Source organism: Lycium barbarum, chromosome 2 (assembly GCF_019175385.1).
Source record: "Lycium barbarum isolate Lr01 chromosome 2, ASM1917538v2, whole genome shotgun sequence".
Classification (NCBI taxonomy): Eukaryota; Viridiplantae; Streptophyta; class Magnoliopsida; order Solanales; family Solanaceae; genus Lycium; species Lycium barbarum.
In genome coordinates, this window is record NC_083338.1 from 96,208,635 (window position 1) to 96,226,768 (window position 18,134).

The 18,134-nt window shown below is 34.4% G+C and overlaps 1 protein-coding gene across 1 annotated transcript; it reads left to right on the top strand.

Annotated features, from left to right (window-relative positions):
- The first annotated feature begins 14,408 nt into the window (after positions 1 to 14,408).
- Positions 14,409 to 16,576, top strand: LOC132628685 (uncharacterized). The gene is made up of 2 exons (XM_060344452.1): positions 14,409 to 14,991; positions 15,072 to 16,576. The coding sequence occupies exons 1-2, from the start codon at positions 14,409 to 14,411 to the stop codon at positions 16,574 to 16,576; spliced, it is 2,088 nt and encodes a 695-aa protein (XP_060200435.1).
- Positions 16,577 to 18,134: the final 1,558 nt, after the last annotated feature.

An 18,134-nucleotide genomic window follows, 5' to 3' on the forward strand; every position in this document is an offset into this window, starting at 1 on the left:
TCATGTGTTTGGATATAATATTTATTATAAAACAATTATTTATTCATTTTTTTAATAAAGTTAAATAGATCATGTACTAGTATGTGTGTCTTTTACTTATATAGTAGATGATTTAGTATATAGAGTTTAGTTCATATACAGAAGATTAAATCATCGGTTCTTATAAGTATAAAGTTTATGTTTATAATTTAAGATGGAAATTGGACAAAGCCATTGGTATGATTGTAGCACAAGATTAAATATAATGTATCTTCATTATGGGAACGGTATAGTTCCGTCTACTTGTGCTAGTACATTTGTATGTATTGAACGGAACAAGTAGAGATAAGTGTTTTTGTAATGAATATATAAAACGTCTCTAGCTCATTAAATGTACGTATACTCTTAATCTTAATATGATTATTATGGTCAATGTGATTTGTTCATTATTTTGATTTATTAAAAGATACGACTCAATTGCGGGTCTATGTATTCCTGGTAAATTAGATAATGGCAAAATACATTTGTGAAATAATAATTAGTTGATAGAATCGATGTCTCGACTTTGAGATTGATGACACCCCTTTATAAGTCTCATGTGAAAACCCTGCAGGTTTGGCCATAGGATTTAGAAGTCTAATTTCATATTTTGATTTCAAATCAGCGTTTGTTTACGAAATATGCATAAAATTCAACCTCAACTTCAAATCATCATTCAAATCCCAAATTCTCCAAAGAGTTGGATTTGGAATTCTAAATTGTGATTTCAATTTTTTTTTTTAAAAATATAAAACTTGAACCATAAGTTTATATTTTGTTAAAAAAAAAATTAAAAAAAATTCGTGCTTGATGTGAAGAGATTGTTTGTATCATGTGGAATGATTATAATTAAAGAATAACTAGTTATTAGTGTTGTTTATTTTTTGAACCAGTGGATCTTTACAAAATTATTTGCATTTGAAAGTTTATAATTTGCATGTAATCGGGAGCATTTATTTGTAAAATGAATATAGAGATATATAATTTATTAATATAGTGTCTTATGATATTTCGATACTTTGATTATGAATTATGATTTGCTTATTTGGTGAGATTGTATAAGAGTTGGGGAAGTTTTAGTTTTCACAAATTGTGGGTTTTTCATGGTTATGCTTAAGAAATTCAAATTGCATGTACAAACAAAATTTCAATTTCAAATCAACCTGATTTCAAATCATGTCCAAACGGGCCCGTACTATTTTCATAATTTTAGGACCTGTTTGGCCATGAGAATTATTCACTTTTTTTTTTAGAATATTTTTTTTTCACTTTTTTCACTCTATGGTGTTTGGCCATAATAATTCCAAATGCAACTTGACGTTGTATTTGGAATTTGAAAAACAACCAAAACTTTTCATTTTCTGTTTTGGACTTTTACTTTTGTTTTTTCGTTTTCTATGTTTACCCCAAAAATTTTTGTGTTGCTCAATTTTTACCCTAAAAGTTCATACAACTTTTTTCACTGGTCAGAAGCAACTTATATTGCTCAGTTGTTCTCCACTCCAACAACATTGAACATCTTGTGCTAAAAAGCCTCTAAAAGAAAAGACGCAGGTGAGAATTTTGTAACAAAATCATATTTAGAGATGCTATATTTTGTTGTGTACGTAAGACTCCCAGTTGCAGTGCAGCCTTTTGATTGAAAGAAGCCATTGGTTTTAGCACTCCATAAGCTAATCTCAAGTATAATTGCTATATTTCTCGCACTGGTTATGTTTATTAATTGCTTTGGGTGATTTTGCTAGTTTTTAAAAATTGAAAGGTATAAATCATATTTCATGTTTTTTTTAAGGAAAAATGCATTTCAACAACCAAATATTATTCGCAAAATCTATGACCAAACACAACTCCAACTTCAAAAATTTCAAAAAAAAAAGTGATTTTTTTCTTTGTTTCTATGGCCAAATGCCTACTTATAACTTCAAATGGTTTAATTATTCAAATATCAAACATGCATTGATATGACAGTTTTCTTATAAACTAACTTTTAACCATTATTTTGATATTCTTTTCCATTTACAATTGATGGAACATAGGCATATGCGCAGCGGAAGCAAACAACCAAGATTAAACTTACATGTAATCTAGACAACATAGATCATAAACGAGATACTAACCTCTTGAAGCTTTTGCACAAATCTTTCACAGCAGCACTACACGCTAGTTCCGCAGTTTTCTACTATGTATCCTAAATTTTCTTACAACTAGAATACCTGAGTGGCGGGTATTGCGGCTAGGAAAAATATATAACTTAGGGCTGAAAAGCTATGCTTATATAGCCACGTTTTTTGGTGTAAAATCCTAGCAAAAAACGTGTGGCTTTTCCTTACCCACCAAGAATATTATTTTTCCTTGTTCTAGAATATTCAGGCATAATAGGGACCACATATTTTAATAATGAGGCTTCCTATTGTGATATTAATTCGGAATATGAGAATTAATCCTATCATAATAAATTACAATTTATTCCACTAAAAAATTGTAACTGCACTCCTAAGTTCAATTTCGAAATCATACATTAAACTTAATTAACTCCCCATGTTAAGATTACAGATACCAATCAATTAAATTAAATTACTGACAATTTAATTCATTGACTAATTGAATCTTTTATATTTCCGCTTAACTTATATCATGTGACGGATACAAAATCCACCTGCAGGATTTTCACGTGAAACTTATAAGCATCCATTAAGGGGTATCATCAATCTCAAAGTCGAGACATGGATTCTATCAACTAATTATTATTTCACAAATGTATTTTTCCATTATCCAATTTACCATTAACACATAGACCCGCAATTGAGTCGTGTCTTTGAATAAATCAAAATAATGAACAAATCACATTGATCATAATAATCATATCAAGATTAAGAGTAAAAGTACATTTAATGAGCTAGAGAGGTTATTTTATATATTCAGTACAAAAAACACTTATCTCTACTTGATCAGTTTAATACACACAAAATGTACTAGCACAAGAAGTCGGAATAAGCTCATTCCCATAATCAGATAAATTATATTTTAATCTCGTGCTACAATCATCAAGATATTTTATCCAGTTTTATCTTTGATTATGAACATAAACTTATAAGAACTGACAATTTAATCTTCCATACATGAGCTAATGCTCTACACACTAAATTATCTACTATATAAATAATGGACATGCATATGAACAATGATCTATTTAAAGTAAGACTTTATTAAATTGAATAAATAAATAAATAATTATTTCATAAAGAATAAAATATAATACTATGATTAAACCGCATGATTAATAGTATATCCTAACAACAACTAATAGTCTAATTAACATACTGAAGTTTATATCATTATCTTGTGTTTCTTTTTTCATATTTGACTTTACACCATAATTAAGACGGCAAATAGTGGCACGCTGTATATCTGTTTAATTAAAAATGATATAAGGCGCAGACACCTTTATCGGTCTCAAATCTAACAAATGTCAGTAAAGGAAAAGAAATAAGAGGAATAAGTGCACATTAATCAATTTTTTTTCGTCCTCTTGCTTGTTGGGGGATAAATATTAACATCGAAAAGAAAAAAAAGTTTCAAACTATAAGTCAGATACTTAGAGCCTGTTTGGATGGACTTATGCCTATAAGCTGTTTGCAGCTTATAAGCTAAAAAAAATAAGTTGGGTAGTCTAACTTATTTTTTTTGGCTTATAAGCTGCTTTAGATAAGTTAAGTCAAATGGGCCCAATTATTTTTTTGAGCTTATTTTAAGCACAAAATAACTTTAAGCTGACCAGCTAAACACTCCAAAAAGCTAAAAACAGCTTATAAGCAATAGCTTATAAGTTGCTGAATAAACTGTTTCATTTTTTTTGCACGGATTGCCCTTCTTTTGGGGTAGTCTTTAAATTTTGCCCTTCAAATTTGTGGTCTTTAAATTTTGCCCCTCATATTTGTGGTCTTTAAGTTTTGCCCTTTGCTTGGAAAGGTGGGCGAATACATGAAGTTCTGGGTTCGAATCCCCACTCAGGCATAAAATAAAAAAATAATTTCGCCAGGCAGGACTGGGGGAGTGTATGCCGGATCCAGCATACAATCTTTAAGGAAAAGCTAAAGTTATGCCGGATCCGGTATAACTAAAAGTCTGCCCCATAAGGCAGAATTTTTCCTAAGACATAGTTTAGTTATGCCTTATGGGGCAGAATTTTAGTTAAGGCATAACAAAATTATGCCTCATAAGGCAAGAACTTTTCTTAAGGCATAGACTTTGCCTTATAAGGTAAAGTTTAAGTTATGCCTTAAGGAAAAGTTCCGCCTTGTGGGCATACTTTTAGTTATGTCTTTGGGGCACACCTACGCGCTCATTTACCAGATACAGCATACAGACGACTCGTACATAAATGAATATCAGACGGGGCTCCACACTGGTGCCTACAACCATATATACTGCATAGAAGCCGGCAAGGCTATCATACTATACATAACGTACCGAAGCATACATACACACGACCGATAGGGCCGCCACGGCGGATGGGCCGCCCAAACACAATTTACACAACGCGTCCAAACAAAACTGTACATTACCCACGTCTATGTCTACAGACCTCTAATACGGAACAACAGAATCAGATGGCGGGACAGGGCCCAGACGTACCCTGAATAAACATAAACATATACATTGGAAGAGTATGTACCCAAAACGTCGGCTCCGGAACAAAGGGAGCACTCCGAACCGCAAAAGGGAAATCCTACGCCGGTGGGTCACCAAAATGTGAATCTGTACCTGCGGGCATGAAACGCAGCCCCCAAAGAAAGGGGGTCAGTACGAAAGATGTACTGAGTATGCAAAGCTTGAAATACAGAAAACGAGGTCATAACCGAAGTAAAATGTACAGAACGTAGGCACAATAGCCAGAATACCAAAGTGTTGCATCTGACGTACAAATCATACATAAAAGGTTCCGGAAGACAAATACGGCAATCAAAATGCCAAAATACTTTGCTTTCTTTTGAAAAACATCTCCGTCTCATACACACAGAAAATCAAACACACAATTACCGCGGCCAAAAGTCCAGCGGTCACTATCACACATACCGCGACCAAGTGTCCAGCGGTTAGCATCCCAAACCCGACATACCGCGGTCAGGGGTCCAGCGGTCAACATCACATAGTGCGGCATACCGCGGTCAGGGGTCCAGCGGTCAATGTCGCACACACCGCGGTCAGGGGTCCAGCGGTCAATATCACATAGTGCGCACAATAATATAAATGCCAACTTTATTACTTTCCAAACATAAATCACACATGCCAGAATCATGCATCAGGAAAAATACAGAAGGTAAGTAGCTTATCCAGAATATCAGAATACTTACTTTTATATCATACAAGAATAGCTCAAGTGAGACAAACGAAGGAAGTTTCGGAACTTGTGGGCCCACCTCGGGTCAAGTCGAGGTGGCGGATATAAATTACAACATTGGACTTTATGAAGTCATCCATGAAGGTTTCAAAGCAATCCGAATACGCTTGTGGAAGTTATGGATGTTTAGACACTTTTCCAACAAAACATAAGAACTATAGTTCAATTACATTGAACGAATAGTATTCAAAATCAAACTCGGGTTTCGATGGACAGAATTGTTCCCGAGGCTTAAGTCTTGACCTAGTATACATAGGACATGCCAAAAGAAGGAAAGAGTGAGCTTTACATACCTTAGTTGCACCTTACGCTCGCTCAAATTCGATTCCCGTTTCGCCCAAAATCTACAAATGGTCATATTTACCAATTGTGAGTTATAACTTCTAAGAGTTCTCTTGAATTCATGTTTATCTACCGAAATTTCGGCAGCATTTCCCCTATACATATAGCATCCCCGAGACTTAGCTCAGCCCAATATATCAACAACAGCATCCCAACAATCCAACAACATCAATAATTATCATATAAAACACAATATAACATAACTAGTCATCTTTCCAACATAATGTCGTAACCTTCATTCCAACTTCATATTTTCAAATCAATATCGACATTCTCGTATTCATTACTAATCAAGATCATTACAACACAATTTGGAAGCACTTCATATCATTTCCACAAAATATTCACAAGATATACAAAATATACAAACTTTCCACCAAAACCATAATCCACCTAAACTTTCAATTTTCAACATAAACATCCACAATATATTCTTATCTTCCAAGTTCACTTACAACCACAACAATTTGCATCTTACAACTTCATTCTCATAATTACATAAACTATAATAAAATCACATACTTTCCGACAACCACTTAACAACAATTTTCTCATGCCAACTAGAACCATTAACCTTCCATTTTCATCACAAGACTACCACAACCCAATTAACATACTAAATAATATTTGTTCATCTTCCTTTTTCCCTACACTACACGGCCACACACATACATTCACAACACACAAAATTTCATGATTTTCATACACTTTACACATGCTACAACATATATACACACACGGCCACATGCCATCTTACATACCTACTTTGCAAACTTCCATATTTCCATACTTTCTACTCATTTCTACATACTACAACACAAATAAACCTTCATAACATAATAAAAAGGAATTGATTCTTACCTTTTCTTCAAGTTCTTCACTTGCCACCAAAACCACTTTCTTGCCAAAATAATTATACCACTTTGTAGAGAATCTTGCACTTAGTAGTAATTCCAAAAGAGATGGATTTTTGAACCAAAGAATTGAGCTCCAAGAATTTTTTTCTTTTTCCTTTCTTTTTCTCTAACTTGGCCGTGAGCCTCTCCTTCTCTTTTTCTCTCAATTTCTTTTGATTTCTTGAAACTTCTAGGTATAATGACTCATCAATGATCTCTTATATTAATTTAACACATGGATAATTAATAAATCCATGGGCTTGGGCCTTTAGTTGGCCGGCCACCCCATCTCTTTTGGGCCCCCTTTTTCTTTCCATTTTTTTGAGCCCAATTCATTAAAATTCTTATTTTGTAATTCCCGAAACTAATTCCCAAAATTCAAATTTTGCCCTTCGCCTCCTCTCGTATTTCCACACCAATGTTATCATAGCCGGCACATTCATACTAAGTAAGGTCCAAATATAGCCTCATTCATTACAAGTCAAGTTATCTCGAATTTTTCCGAATATGCAAAAATGCCGGATATAACAATTATCCACGGAAGAAGTATTAGGACATTACTATGTACTTGAGTTGCAGCAAATGCTGATGTTACTGAAGTGTCTTCAATAGGAACCTCCAAATCTACAACCTCTGTCCTTTTCATATGAAAAATATTAGAAGTTTAGGACCCATTCGGACAAGCAAAAAAGAAAGGTATAAATTCGAAAAAAAAAAACCTAAAATCAAATGGCTGACAAAGAAAGATTAAAAATTTAAGTTAAAGACATTAGACTCTAACGTGAGCTTCTGTTAGTAGGTTTACACTTAACACTTAAAGAGTTAAAAGACTTAAAGACATGGGCTTGGACATATTCTTAAAAACACGGGCCTTAAACAATAATGTGAAATAAGTAGACCAGAGATCAAATTAATGATTAAAAGGTATAAAATATTTATAATTATTTCTGAAAACTAATATTATATATATAAATAATTATAAAATTTATGTATATAATTTATCGGTTTGGTTCGGTTATTTTTTAATATAACCATAACCAAACCAAATATTATCGGTTTTTAAAATTTAAAACCAAATCAAACCAAACCAAACCAAATGTCGGTTTTTTATTCGGTTTGGTTAAATTTTCGGTTTGGTTTTGGTTTTAACCAAAACTGTGAACAGCCCTAGTTTCAGACACACCATGACCAAATTGATTATCAGGATTTACACTAATATTATTTTGAAGTAAATCTCCAATATCAACGATATCTTCATCAGGTTCACTTTCTATTTCACTCTCTTCATCATCTCCTGAAGGATCGTCATCCTCTGAACTTTCGGAGCTAATTTCAGCATTTGCATCATTATACAAATCAATGCTGGCCTCAGCTTCTCTGTGGAGAAAAGGAAGGAACTATATTAATAAATTGTAGTAAGATTGTAGGATATATAAGAAAGTTTTTTCTCTTAGCAGAAAATTTATACGAGTACTAACACATTTAAAAGTTAAAAAATGCAACAATTTTGAGGTTTCTAATAAACTTGTTCTAACACTAAATAATAGTGCAACAGTTGGTAGTACAAATATCTTCTTGGGAGTACATATAATTTGACTAATTTATTTGTTGAAGATATATAAGCCCAAGCTATCGGAAAAATATAATTTGTTGTTTTACGTGGCCTCATATTCTCTATGGCTACTACTAATATGTCTTTGACTACTTGAGCCTTCATCAAATGATCGATGACCATGCCTGCTAGGACCTGCACCAAATGATTGACGGAAATCATGTGTTGCACTATATGATGACACATTGGTGTGAGATTGATTATAGAAATTTGGATTGTCGTGCATCGGCAATTGCTGGAACGATGGTTGAATAATCGGTTTTGCAAAATGAGGCTGACTGGACATGGCAAATTCATAATTTTGAGCCAACAAATTCATGCGATAACCATGCTGACCACTCATTTGAAATACATTATTTTGATTTGTTGACTTGGTCTTTACATAAATCTCCAAAATATTTATATCGATCTTATCCGCAAATTTTTGAGGTATGGCGAAAAATTGTAGCAAGGACTGGTTCTTCTCAATTTTAAACTCAATGAACCTTGTATTGTTACCTTGAAATGAGCATGGATATTTTCTAGAAATATCGATTTGAATATTTTCACTATCTATCCCCAATTTCTCATGCAATAATTCAACCAATTCAGCATGGTTCGTTGAAATAGACATGCTAAGAATCATTTTGGCACCTTCAGTATACCTGAATCCATTCATTTCAGTAATTATTTCGCCACCCCAATACAAAGCAACCATCACATTATGTTCAAAATTGGTCATCTTTACTCCTACACACGAAAATAAATTAAAACTATAGTTTTATTTTAACATATTTGACTTAATTAACTCATACCTGTTGAATTTTTGAATGTTAATCCAACAATAGGGCACACAAGTAGAAGCTTTGCTGAAAATTGTTGGAATGTGTTTGAACATTCGTTTTATACATTATATTCTATAATGATCTGTGGTTTTGTTCGAAAAGTATGAGGAAGAGGGACTTTAGCATTTTTTTCGTTATTGTGTGTCACATTTTACAAGTAAAACGTAACTGTAGATAACGTTTTATAGTCAAATCAGTCAGAAGGATTCCCAATTTGCAGGATTCTCTGCAAGATTCGATTGCATGTGCCTAGTTTCAAAAGAAACGTTACTGTCAGTTATGTTTTATGCTGAAGTCATAACTACAGCTTACGACTTTAAGATCAATCAATGTCAGATTTCGTAGAAAGACTCTTTGTACCTGGATTGTCTAAATTTGTTACTGCCAGTAACGTATTAGCCATAATACGTTATTGGCAGTAACAAATTATATTTTAACGTCGTTAACCCGTGGCTTTTTTGTCCATTGGAATTTTTGAATAAAATAATACTTAATACGTTACTTAGGAATACGTTTATGCTAGTTATGTTAACTTTCAAAAAAACGTATTATTTTGATGAATTGGCTTAAATAATAGCTTACTTTGATCAAAAATTCAATCGTGCCTACGATTAGTGAGACCAAGTCAAAAGCAACAGGTATAACCGTTGACGTTATAAAGTTAATACCAAACCGATACGATATTATACCTCCAAACCATGTACGATACGATATTATACCTCCAAACCATGTATAAAGTTAATAACCTGCTGATATGATATTGTACATTCCAGGGGTGGACCTAATTGGCACACAACATGGTTTTTTTTTAAAAAAAAAAATCTTTATTGAGTGTGTCCTGAAATTTAGGGAAATTTTAAGGAATACTACACTTGGCAAGGCCCTAAAAATTTTAAGCAATACTACACTTGGCAAGACCCTAAAAGATTTTAAAAGATGTACCTCATCTTATTAAAAGGTTGAAAGTTGAATTCCAATTTTATACAAGTAACATAAAGGTAATTATAGTACAGCTTTGGCTTTGCAGGATCGACAACAAAAAATTGAAATACTAATTAATATGCATGCTGGATTGGCAAACAAAAGGAACGGTTTGTATAGATATTAAAAGTTAAGAAATAGATTTACTTGCTCAAAATGCATTAAAAAAAGTTTCGGAGTGAGAAGCTTTAATGCAGTAAGTGGTAGTTCGGTTTAGAGACAAGCTACGATGGATCAGTACTTAAAAATTAAGCAAAAGTCATAGACCGCCCCCTAAACTTGTCCACAAATTCCTCATGGCCACCTAAACCTAAACTTGTTTCAATTTGACACTCGAACTCTTCAAAACCTGTACCTATTGAATACTTTTTGCTGAGTTGGTATAATGTGTGTGTTGCACTTAGTTGAAGCGCGTGAGGAGGGTAACCTCTTTTTTTTTTTTTTTTTGTGGGAAGGGTAATCTAATTTAGCATTTCCTTTTTAATTTTTATTTTATCTTCTTCTTCATCTTACTTTGCCATCATTGACCACCAACCCCGTCGCTGCCGCCGTCCACTCTTCTCCTTCCTCTTTTTTCTCCGGCCACTTCACCATTGTAATTTTTAATTTCCATCACCGCTGCCACCCCGCCATTTTTTCATCCTCTTTTGGATGATGACCACCATCTCTGCCACTAGCCACCGCCTCGTCGTTTTTCTTTCTTCAGATTTAAAAATGCTACCACCATTTTTTTCTTTTTCAAATCTGAGTTGGCCATCAAGAAAAAAAGATATCAGATTTGGGTCTCAAAACTTTTCCGGCGAATCTCCATTTTTTGCGGCAAGTAGAAATGATTCGGAAAATAATTTCTCTGAGATTATAAAAAAACTCTAATCTCTAAAGAATCCACAACACAAGAAGGAAAAGAACCCAAAATAAATCAATAAAAACTCAAAAAATTACGTTCTTGAATTACCAAAAGATCGAAAGATTGTATCCATTAACTTGTATCACATCCTCCTTTTTTTGCTCCTTATATCAATGAGAAATTAGTCGAGGAAGCAAGTTTTTGTATCGGTGGAGTCTTCTTTTAGTTGGATAAAAGAAGAGAAAACATATTGATATCAAAGAAGAAGAAAAGAAGAAATGGGGGTGGCAGGGGACGGGGTTCTGTAGCAGGGGAAGGGTGCTGTGGATGGGGGTGGTAGGATCCTTTTCTTTTTTGCATAAAATACTCCTTTTTCATTCACTAAAATATTTTTTAATTATTATAGAACTTAAATGCCATGTGTCCACAGTTAATTTGTCACTTGCCACGTCACTGGAAAGTGTAACTCACACACTTTACATTTTTGGCAGATTATTAAAAAAGTATCTAATTGGTTCAAATTCGGAATAGTATAAGTGTTCAATAGGTACAAGTCTGAGTTGAGGTGGCCATGAGGAATTTGTAGATAAGTTTAGGGGGTTGTCTATGACTTTTGCCTAAAAATTATAATGCGAGGATAAGTAAAACAGAAATTATTTCTTGTAGAATGTTAAATATTTTTTTTTCATCTGTTGACAGTTTAATTTGATAAATTACATAATTGTATAATATTATATAATTTAAAATATTAGTTTTTTTAAAACAAAATAAAAAAGTTCTTACTATAATGAGGATTAGTTTGGTGGTTTTAGTATTTTGTATTACTAATATTTATATTTTTATTGCACATTCTTTCCCGCATTAAATAATATATAAATTTCGCATAATGTTATACATATATTCTTGTGCAAAAACTAAAAGGAAAAATCAAACATTATTTTAATTAATATCTTTCTTTTTTTTTTTTTTTGGTGAAAACGACATTTTATTTAAATACTAAGGCACTACATGAGTAGTGGTAGAGCTAGATGCACCATCATGGATGGTGAGTACAAAGTGGTTTTCTAAGCTTGCCAACTTAGTACACACATACACTGCTACACATTTACTAAAGACACTCACTCCTTTTCTGCATTAACTATTTGAGTTAATTCCCTAAAAGATTATGTTGCGACAATTACTTATTAATATCACTTTTATTTATTTTAAAACTAGAATATCACTCAACTATCCTTATTTTTCTCAAAAAATACTAAACATTACAAAACCCTTCTTCTCTCCTAGTTGGCATGTCATGTCACATTAAAATTTATTTTGTTAATAATAAACTTATGGAATTATTTTAAAAACCTCCTTCCAAATTTGCCTTTATAACACTTAGTTCCCTTTACACTAGCCTCCCTTATTTTGATTCTTTTGTAACCAAACTAATTTTAAATACTAAAAAATATTTATGTTGCTATTATACCCTTTTGTAACCTTATTTATAATGTTTAAACTTTTGACAATAATAGTTTCTCATTGATCGTAAGATTTTTCCTAATTCATAACTATCTAATTTTATAGGTAAAAGTGCTGGTGTTTTTTTTTTTTTTTTGTGCTTGAAAATTTTAATCTCGAACACTAAAACATGAAATTCAACAACTGTGATATGAAAATTGATTCAAAACTTATTGCAATAATACAATTATAAGAATTTAAAAAATGGATTATTCATCTCACCCTCTAAACACTAAAAGCGAGATGTGCTCCTTTTAGCCTAAATATTGTTATTAATAACATGATTATAAGAATAAAGAGAAATATTACCGTAACACTAGAATTTAGGATTTCTCATAGTGATGTTACATTAACACTATAATTTAGGATTTCTTAGTTAGATATAAGATAGTTTCAAATTTTTAGCCTAACTATCAATATAATAATCCTAACAATTTTAGGGTGAGAGAATTGTTATGAACATTGTTCGCATGACTAAAATATAAAAGGGTAAATTTGGAGTATGATTTTTAATAACTTAAACAAGTTTGGTTACAAAAATTAAAATAAGGGAGGTTAGTGCAAATATTTAAACCACAAGGGAACTAAGTGTTATCAAGACAAACTCGGAGCGAGGTCTTTGAAATTATTCCATAAATTTATTATTAAAAAATAAAATTTTAATGTGACATGGCATACCAACTAGGAGAGAAAGAGGTTTGTAATGTTTAGTATTTTTTGAGGAAAATGGGGATAGTTGAGCGATATTCTAGTCAGTAATATTATGAGACAATTGTCAAAATATGGGTGACCTTTTAGGGAATTAAATCTTAACTATTTGTTTTGCAAAGTCTGGAGGACGTGTCATACTACAAAGTTGATTACACATTGGAAGCCTAGAACATAAAGTAGCCAAAACATGAGCAAACTTGTTTTCTTCTCTGAAGCTATGTCGCACCACTGGATTCCCCAACCTCCTCAATAGGCACCTGCAATCCGAAATGAGAGTTTGATAGTTAAGGCTAGGATGCCGAAGTAATTGTAGAACTTCAGTGGAATCGGTTTCAATTTCAATAGGGGTAAGGTGATGGTCGGCAACCATTTGCAAACCAAGTTGTAAGGCCAGAATTTCAGTCATAAGATGATTTCCAGTTTTAATATGTTTCCAGAAACCCAGTATCCAATCACCATGATGTATACATGGTGAGGCATAACTTGACACGTGGCGTGTCCGTAGCAAGACATGTGGCGGCACAGGTGGAGACATTGTGGGCAATCTTTGCGAAGACTTCGATTTCAACCGAAGTAATCATTTGAAACGGGATTGCTACGGGTTATCATCGGATCGGGTCATTGAATGAGGATAGTGCGTTTTGGAGCCGTTACGTAATCGGATCAGATTCGAGGTGAGCGTTACGGTTGGCATTAAGTGAGAATTTATTGCTCATTATTAGTCATAATTGGTAGATAATCACAGCCAAAGGGCTGATTCTTGTACTATAAATAACAACCCAACATTCATGTTAAGGGCATCTAATTCTGAAAAGACAACAATCACAACATTTTACGCTTAAGAAATGCAACATGTTTACTCTGTTATCTATCCTCTTTTGTTTCGAATTCATAGTGCTCTTCAAGGCTAAGTGATCATCTGGAGTTATCTTCATCGAAGGATCCCCTCCGAGCTCATACGACCCAGGCTTAATTTACTACTTTCTTGCCTTATATTTACTTGATTTCACTATCGATTGTTATTTACTTATACTTTGTATCACAAATCAATCCATATATCCTTTAAACCACTAACAAATTCAACTGTACCCTTTTAGGGGGTAAACAGTTTGGCGCCCCCGTGGGGCTAAGGATAATAGTGGTGATTTGTTCGAATCTCACTTATTTATTTTAAAGTTTTCTTGTATCCACGATTTTATCAAAAAACAAAATGTATAGGAGTCAGGAACATAACGACGCTAACAACAACAACAACGAAGCTCTAATTTTTTATCCAATGACTGAGGAAATCAGAAATGAACAAATTGCTTCGCCTCAAGGGTCCAGAAGGAATAGCAACGATGATGAAGCAGAAAACGGGGTACAGGTAGCTAGATCAAATTTGGACAGGATATTTGACATGATAGAAAAGCAGCAGCAGGCGATTACGCAGTTGCAAGATAAAGATAACAGAGCGAATGGGTCAAATAAAGACGACGAGATACGCACAGAAGGTCAAGGTGATGGAAATGATAGAGGTCTGGAGACAAGCGAATCCTCAGTGGTTATGAAATTACTCCAGGATCTCAGTAGCCGTATGGAACAGAATGAAAAAAAGTTGAATATTTTCAATTCACAGGTAGATCAGATTCCTGGAGTGCCCCAGATCTTGAAGGGACCCGATTCCAAGAAGTATGTTCAGTTGCCGTTCCCACCGAGTGCCGCTCCAAAGTTGATCCCTAAAAGGTTTAAGATGACAGATCTTTCAAAATATGATGAAACCATGGATCCACAAGAACATGTGACGGAGTATACGTGCGCAATCAAGGGCAATGATATGCAACGGGACGAAATTGAGTCAGTTATGCTCAAAACGTTTGGTGAAACGTTGGATAAAGGAGCAATGACTTGGTACCATCATTTACCTGAGCATTCTATTACGTCTTTTGAATGCTTGCAGATGCGTTCATCAAGGCTCATGCTGGAGCGAAAAAAGTGCAAGCAAGGAAGGCCGATATATTCATAATAGCCCAGAAAGATGACGAGCTGTTGCGGGAGTTCGTGACAAGATTTCAAAAGGAACAAATGCTTCTTCTTGCAGTACCAGACGAATGGGCGGCGGAAGCCTTTACTAAAGGTTTAAATCCGAGAAGTTCTAGTGCCTCACTGAAATTGAAGAAAAATTTGTTGGAGTATCCTACAGGAACATGGGCGGATGTGCATAACCGGTATGAGTCAAAGATACGAGTAGAGAATGATCAGTCCAAGCTTTCGGCTGGGACTGTAGGAAGAGTCAAGGGACATAAAAAATCAAAAAGAGTAGCAGATTCGGACTTGAAGGCATTAAAAGACAGATATCAGCCTTATGGAGCTTTGGAGCGGTTAAATTGCCGATCGGAGCGAAGGCAGAATAATCTATATTTCCCATCTGTGAGAAGTAGTGGTGACAAGGGTTATGGTCGCAGACCTTCAAGCAGAGGTTTACAAGATAAAAATGCCACTGGGACTTCCTTTGCTAATAATGTGGAAAGCCCCAGGTTGTCCGAATATAATTTCAACATAGATGCAGCAGAGTTAGTGTTAGCAATTGGGCGCATGGAAGGTGCCAAATTCCCAAAAGGTATCCTAACAGATTCTAATCTAAGGGATCGGAGGTTGATATGCGCATACCATCAAACGCAAGGCCATCAGACTGAAGATTGTCGTCATTTGAGAGATGAAATAGCACGGCTATTAAAGGAAGGACACTTGAGAGAATTCTTAAGTGATCGGTCCAAGGCAAATTACGGCAAAAATAAAGATACAAATAAACCTGTAGAACTAGTTAATCGTCAACATGTTATTAACATTTTTATCGGAGGAATAGACGTTGTAGAAACCACCATCGTGGCTTCGAAGAAAACGAAGGTGTCGGTAAACCAAGATAACAGATCCAGGGATTGCTTACGGAATGAAGCAATCACATTTAATCATGAAGACGCAGAGGATATTGCTCATCCACACAATTTTGCGTTGGTAATTTCTGTTAAAATTAATAAGTTTCTTGTTAAATGTATTTTGATTGATCCAGGTAGCTCGACCAATATAATCCAATGGAGAGTGTTAGAGCAAATGGCTATACTCGATCAAATTGTTCTGGCAGTTCGAGTTCTGAATGGTTTTAATATGGCGAATGAAACAACAAAAAGAGAAATCATCGTACCAGTTGATGCATCCAGAATGGCCCGACTAACAAATTTTTATGTCATAGACTATGTGATGAGGTACAAGGCGTTATTTGGTAGACCATGGATACATGATATGGAGGATGTGCCATCAACTTTGCATGTGACACTAAAGTTTCCTACTCCGAAAGGGATTAACGACATTCGAGGAGATCAACCAGCGGCTGAGGAAATGTTTACGATTGAGGGAACATTGAAAAAAAAGAAAGACACGAAGAATAAAGAAATATTTGCTAAATAGCAATTACAGAAACCAGAGGAGATAATTCAGGAAAAGCGGGAGGAAGCAGGAGCTACAAACCCAAAACATTTGAATGGTGAAGCTGAAGATATTGATAAGGAAGAAGATCTATATTGAGTTCCCAGATCGTTTGTAGTACCGGATGATTTATATGCTACGAAGTCGACCATAGAAGAACTCGAGCAAGTGGTATTGTTTATCCAATGGCCCGAAATGAAGGTATACCTTGGCACTGGGTTAACTCCGGAGCTCAGGATTAAGTTTATTGAATTTCTTAAAGCTAATGCAGATTGTTTTGCATGGTCCCATTTAGACATGACATGTATACTATCGGAGATCACAACTCATAAGTTGAGCCTGGATCTCAGTTTTTCGCCAGTAAAGCAGAAGTGGGGGCCCATTGCAGAGGTCAAAAACATGTTTGTTAAGGAACAGGTAACCAAGTTATTAAATATTGGTTATATTCGGGAAGTTGAATATCCTGAATGGTTAGAAAATGTAGTCGTAGTGCCTAGAAAAGGTTAAAAAATTAGGATGTGTATAGACTTCAAAGATTTAAATAAGGCTTGCCCGAAGGATTCTTTTCCTTTGCCACACATTGATCGTATGATCGATGCAATGGCAAGGCATGAGATGTTAAGTTTTTTTTTATGCTTACTCCTAGTACAACCAAATAAGGATGAATCCGGAGGATCGAGAGAAAACTTCTTTTATTACCAAGTGTGGAACATATTGTTATAATGTAATGCCATTTGGTTTAAAAAATGCTGGAGCAATATATCAACGCCTAGTTAATCGCATGTTTGAAAAATAAATAGGTAATACAATAGAGGTATATACAGATGATATGTTGGTTAAGTCCTTAGAAATAGGAGACCATTTGAAGCATTTGTAGGAAATGTTCGATGTTCTTCGAAAATACAACATGAAGTTAAATTCAGAGAAATGTGCTTTTGGAGTAGACTCGGGCAAGTTCCTGGATTTTCTGGTGTCAAACAGAGGGATTGAAATAAATCCGGATGAGATCAAAGCTATTGAAGAAATTCCAGAAGTCATTGGGGATGTGAAACTGGTGCAGAGCCTTACCAGAACGATAGTTGCCCTAAGTCAATTCATTTCCAGGTCTTCGGAGAAGTGTCATAAGTTCTTTTCATTGCTGAAAAAGAAGAAGGTCTTTAATTGGACTCCGGATTTCCAACAAGCATTGAGGGATTTAAAGAAATATCTTTCTAGTCTGTCGTTGCTGCACAAGCCGAAAACGGACGAATAATTATTCCTGTACTTGGTAGTATCAGAGGTAGCGATTAGGGTTATGTTAGTCCGAGAAGATCAAGGTACGCAGTTTCCAATTCATTACATAAGTAGAACTTTGGCTAGTGCAGAAACTAGGTATCCACATTTAGAAAAACTAGCATTGGCCTTAATAACTTCGACTAGAAAGTTAAGACCCTATTTTCAATGTCATCCTATTTGCGTTGTAACAACTTATCCATTAAGGAACATAATGCATAAACCCGAATTATTAGGCAGATTGGCTAAATGGGCAGTCACAATTAGT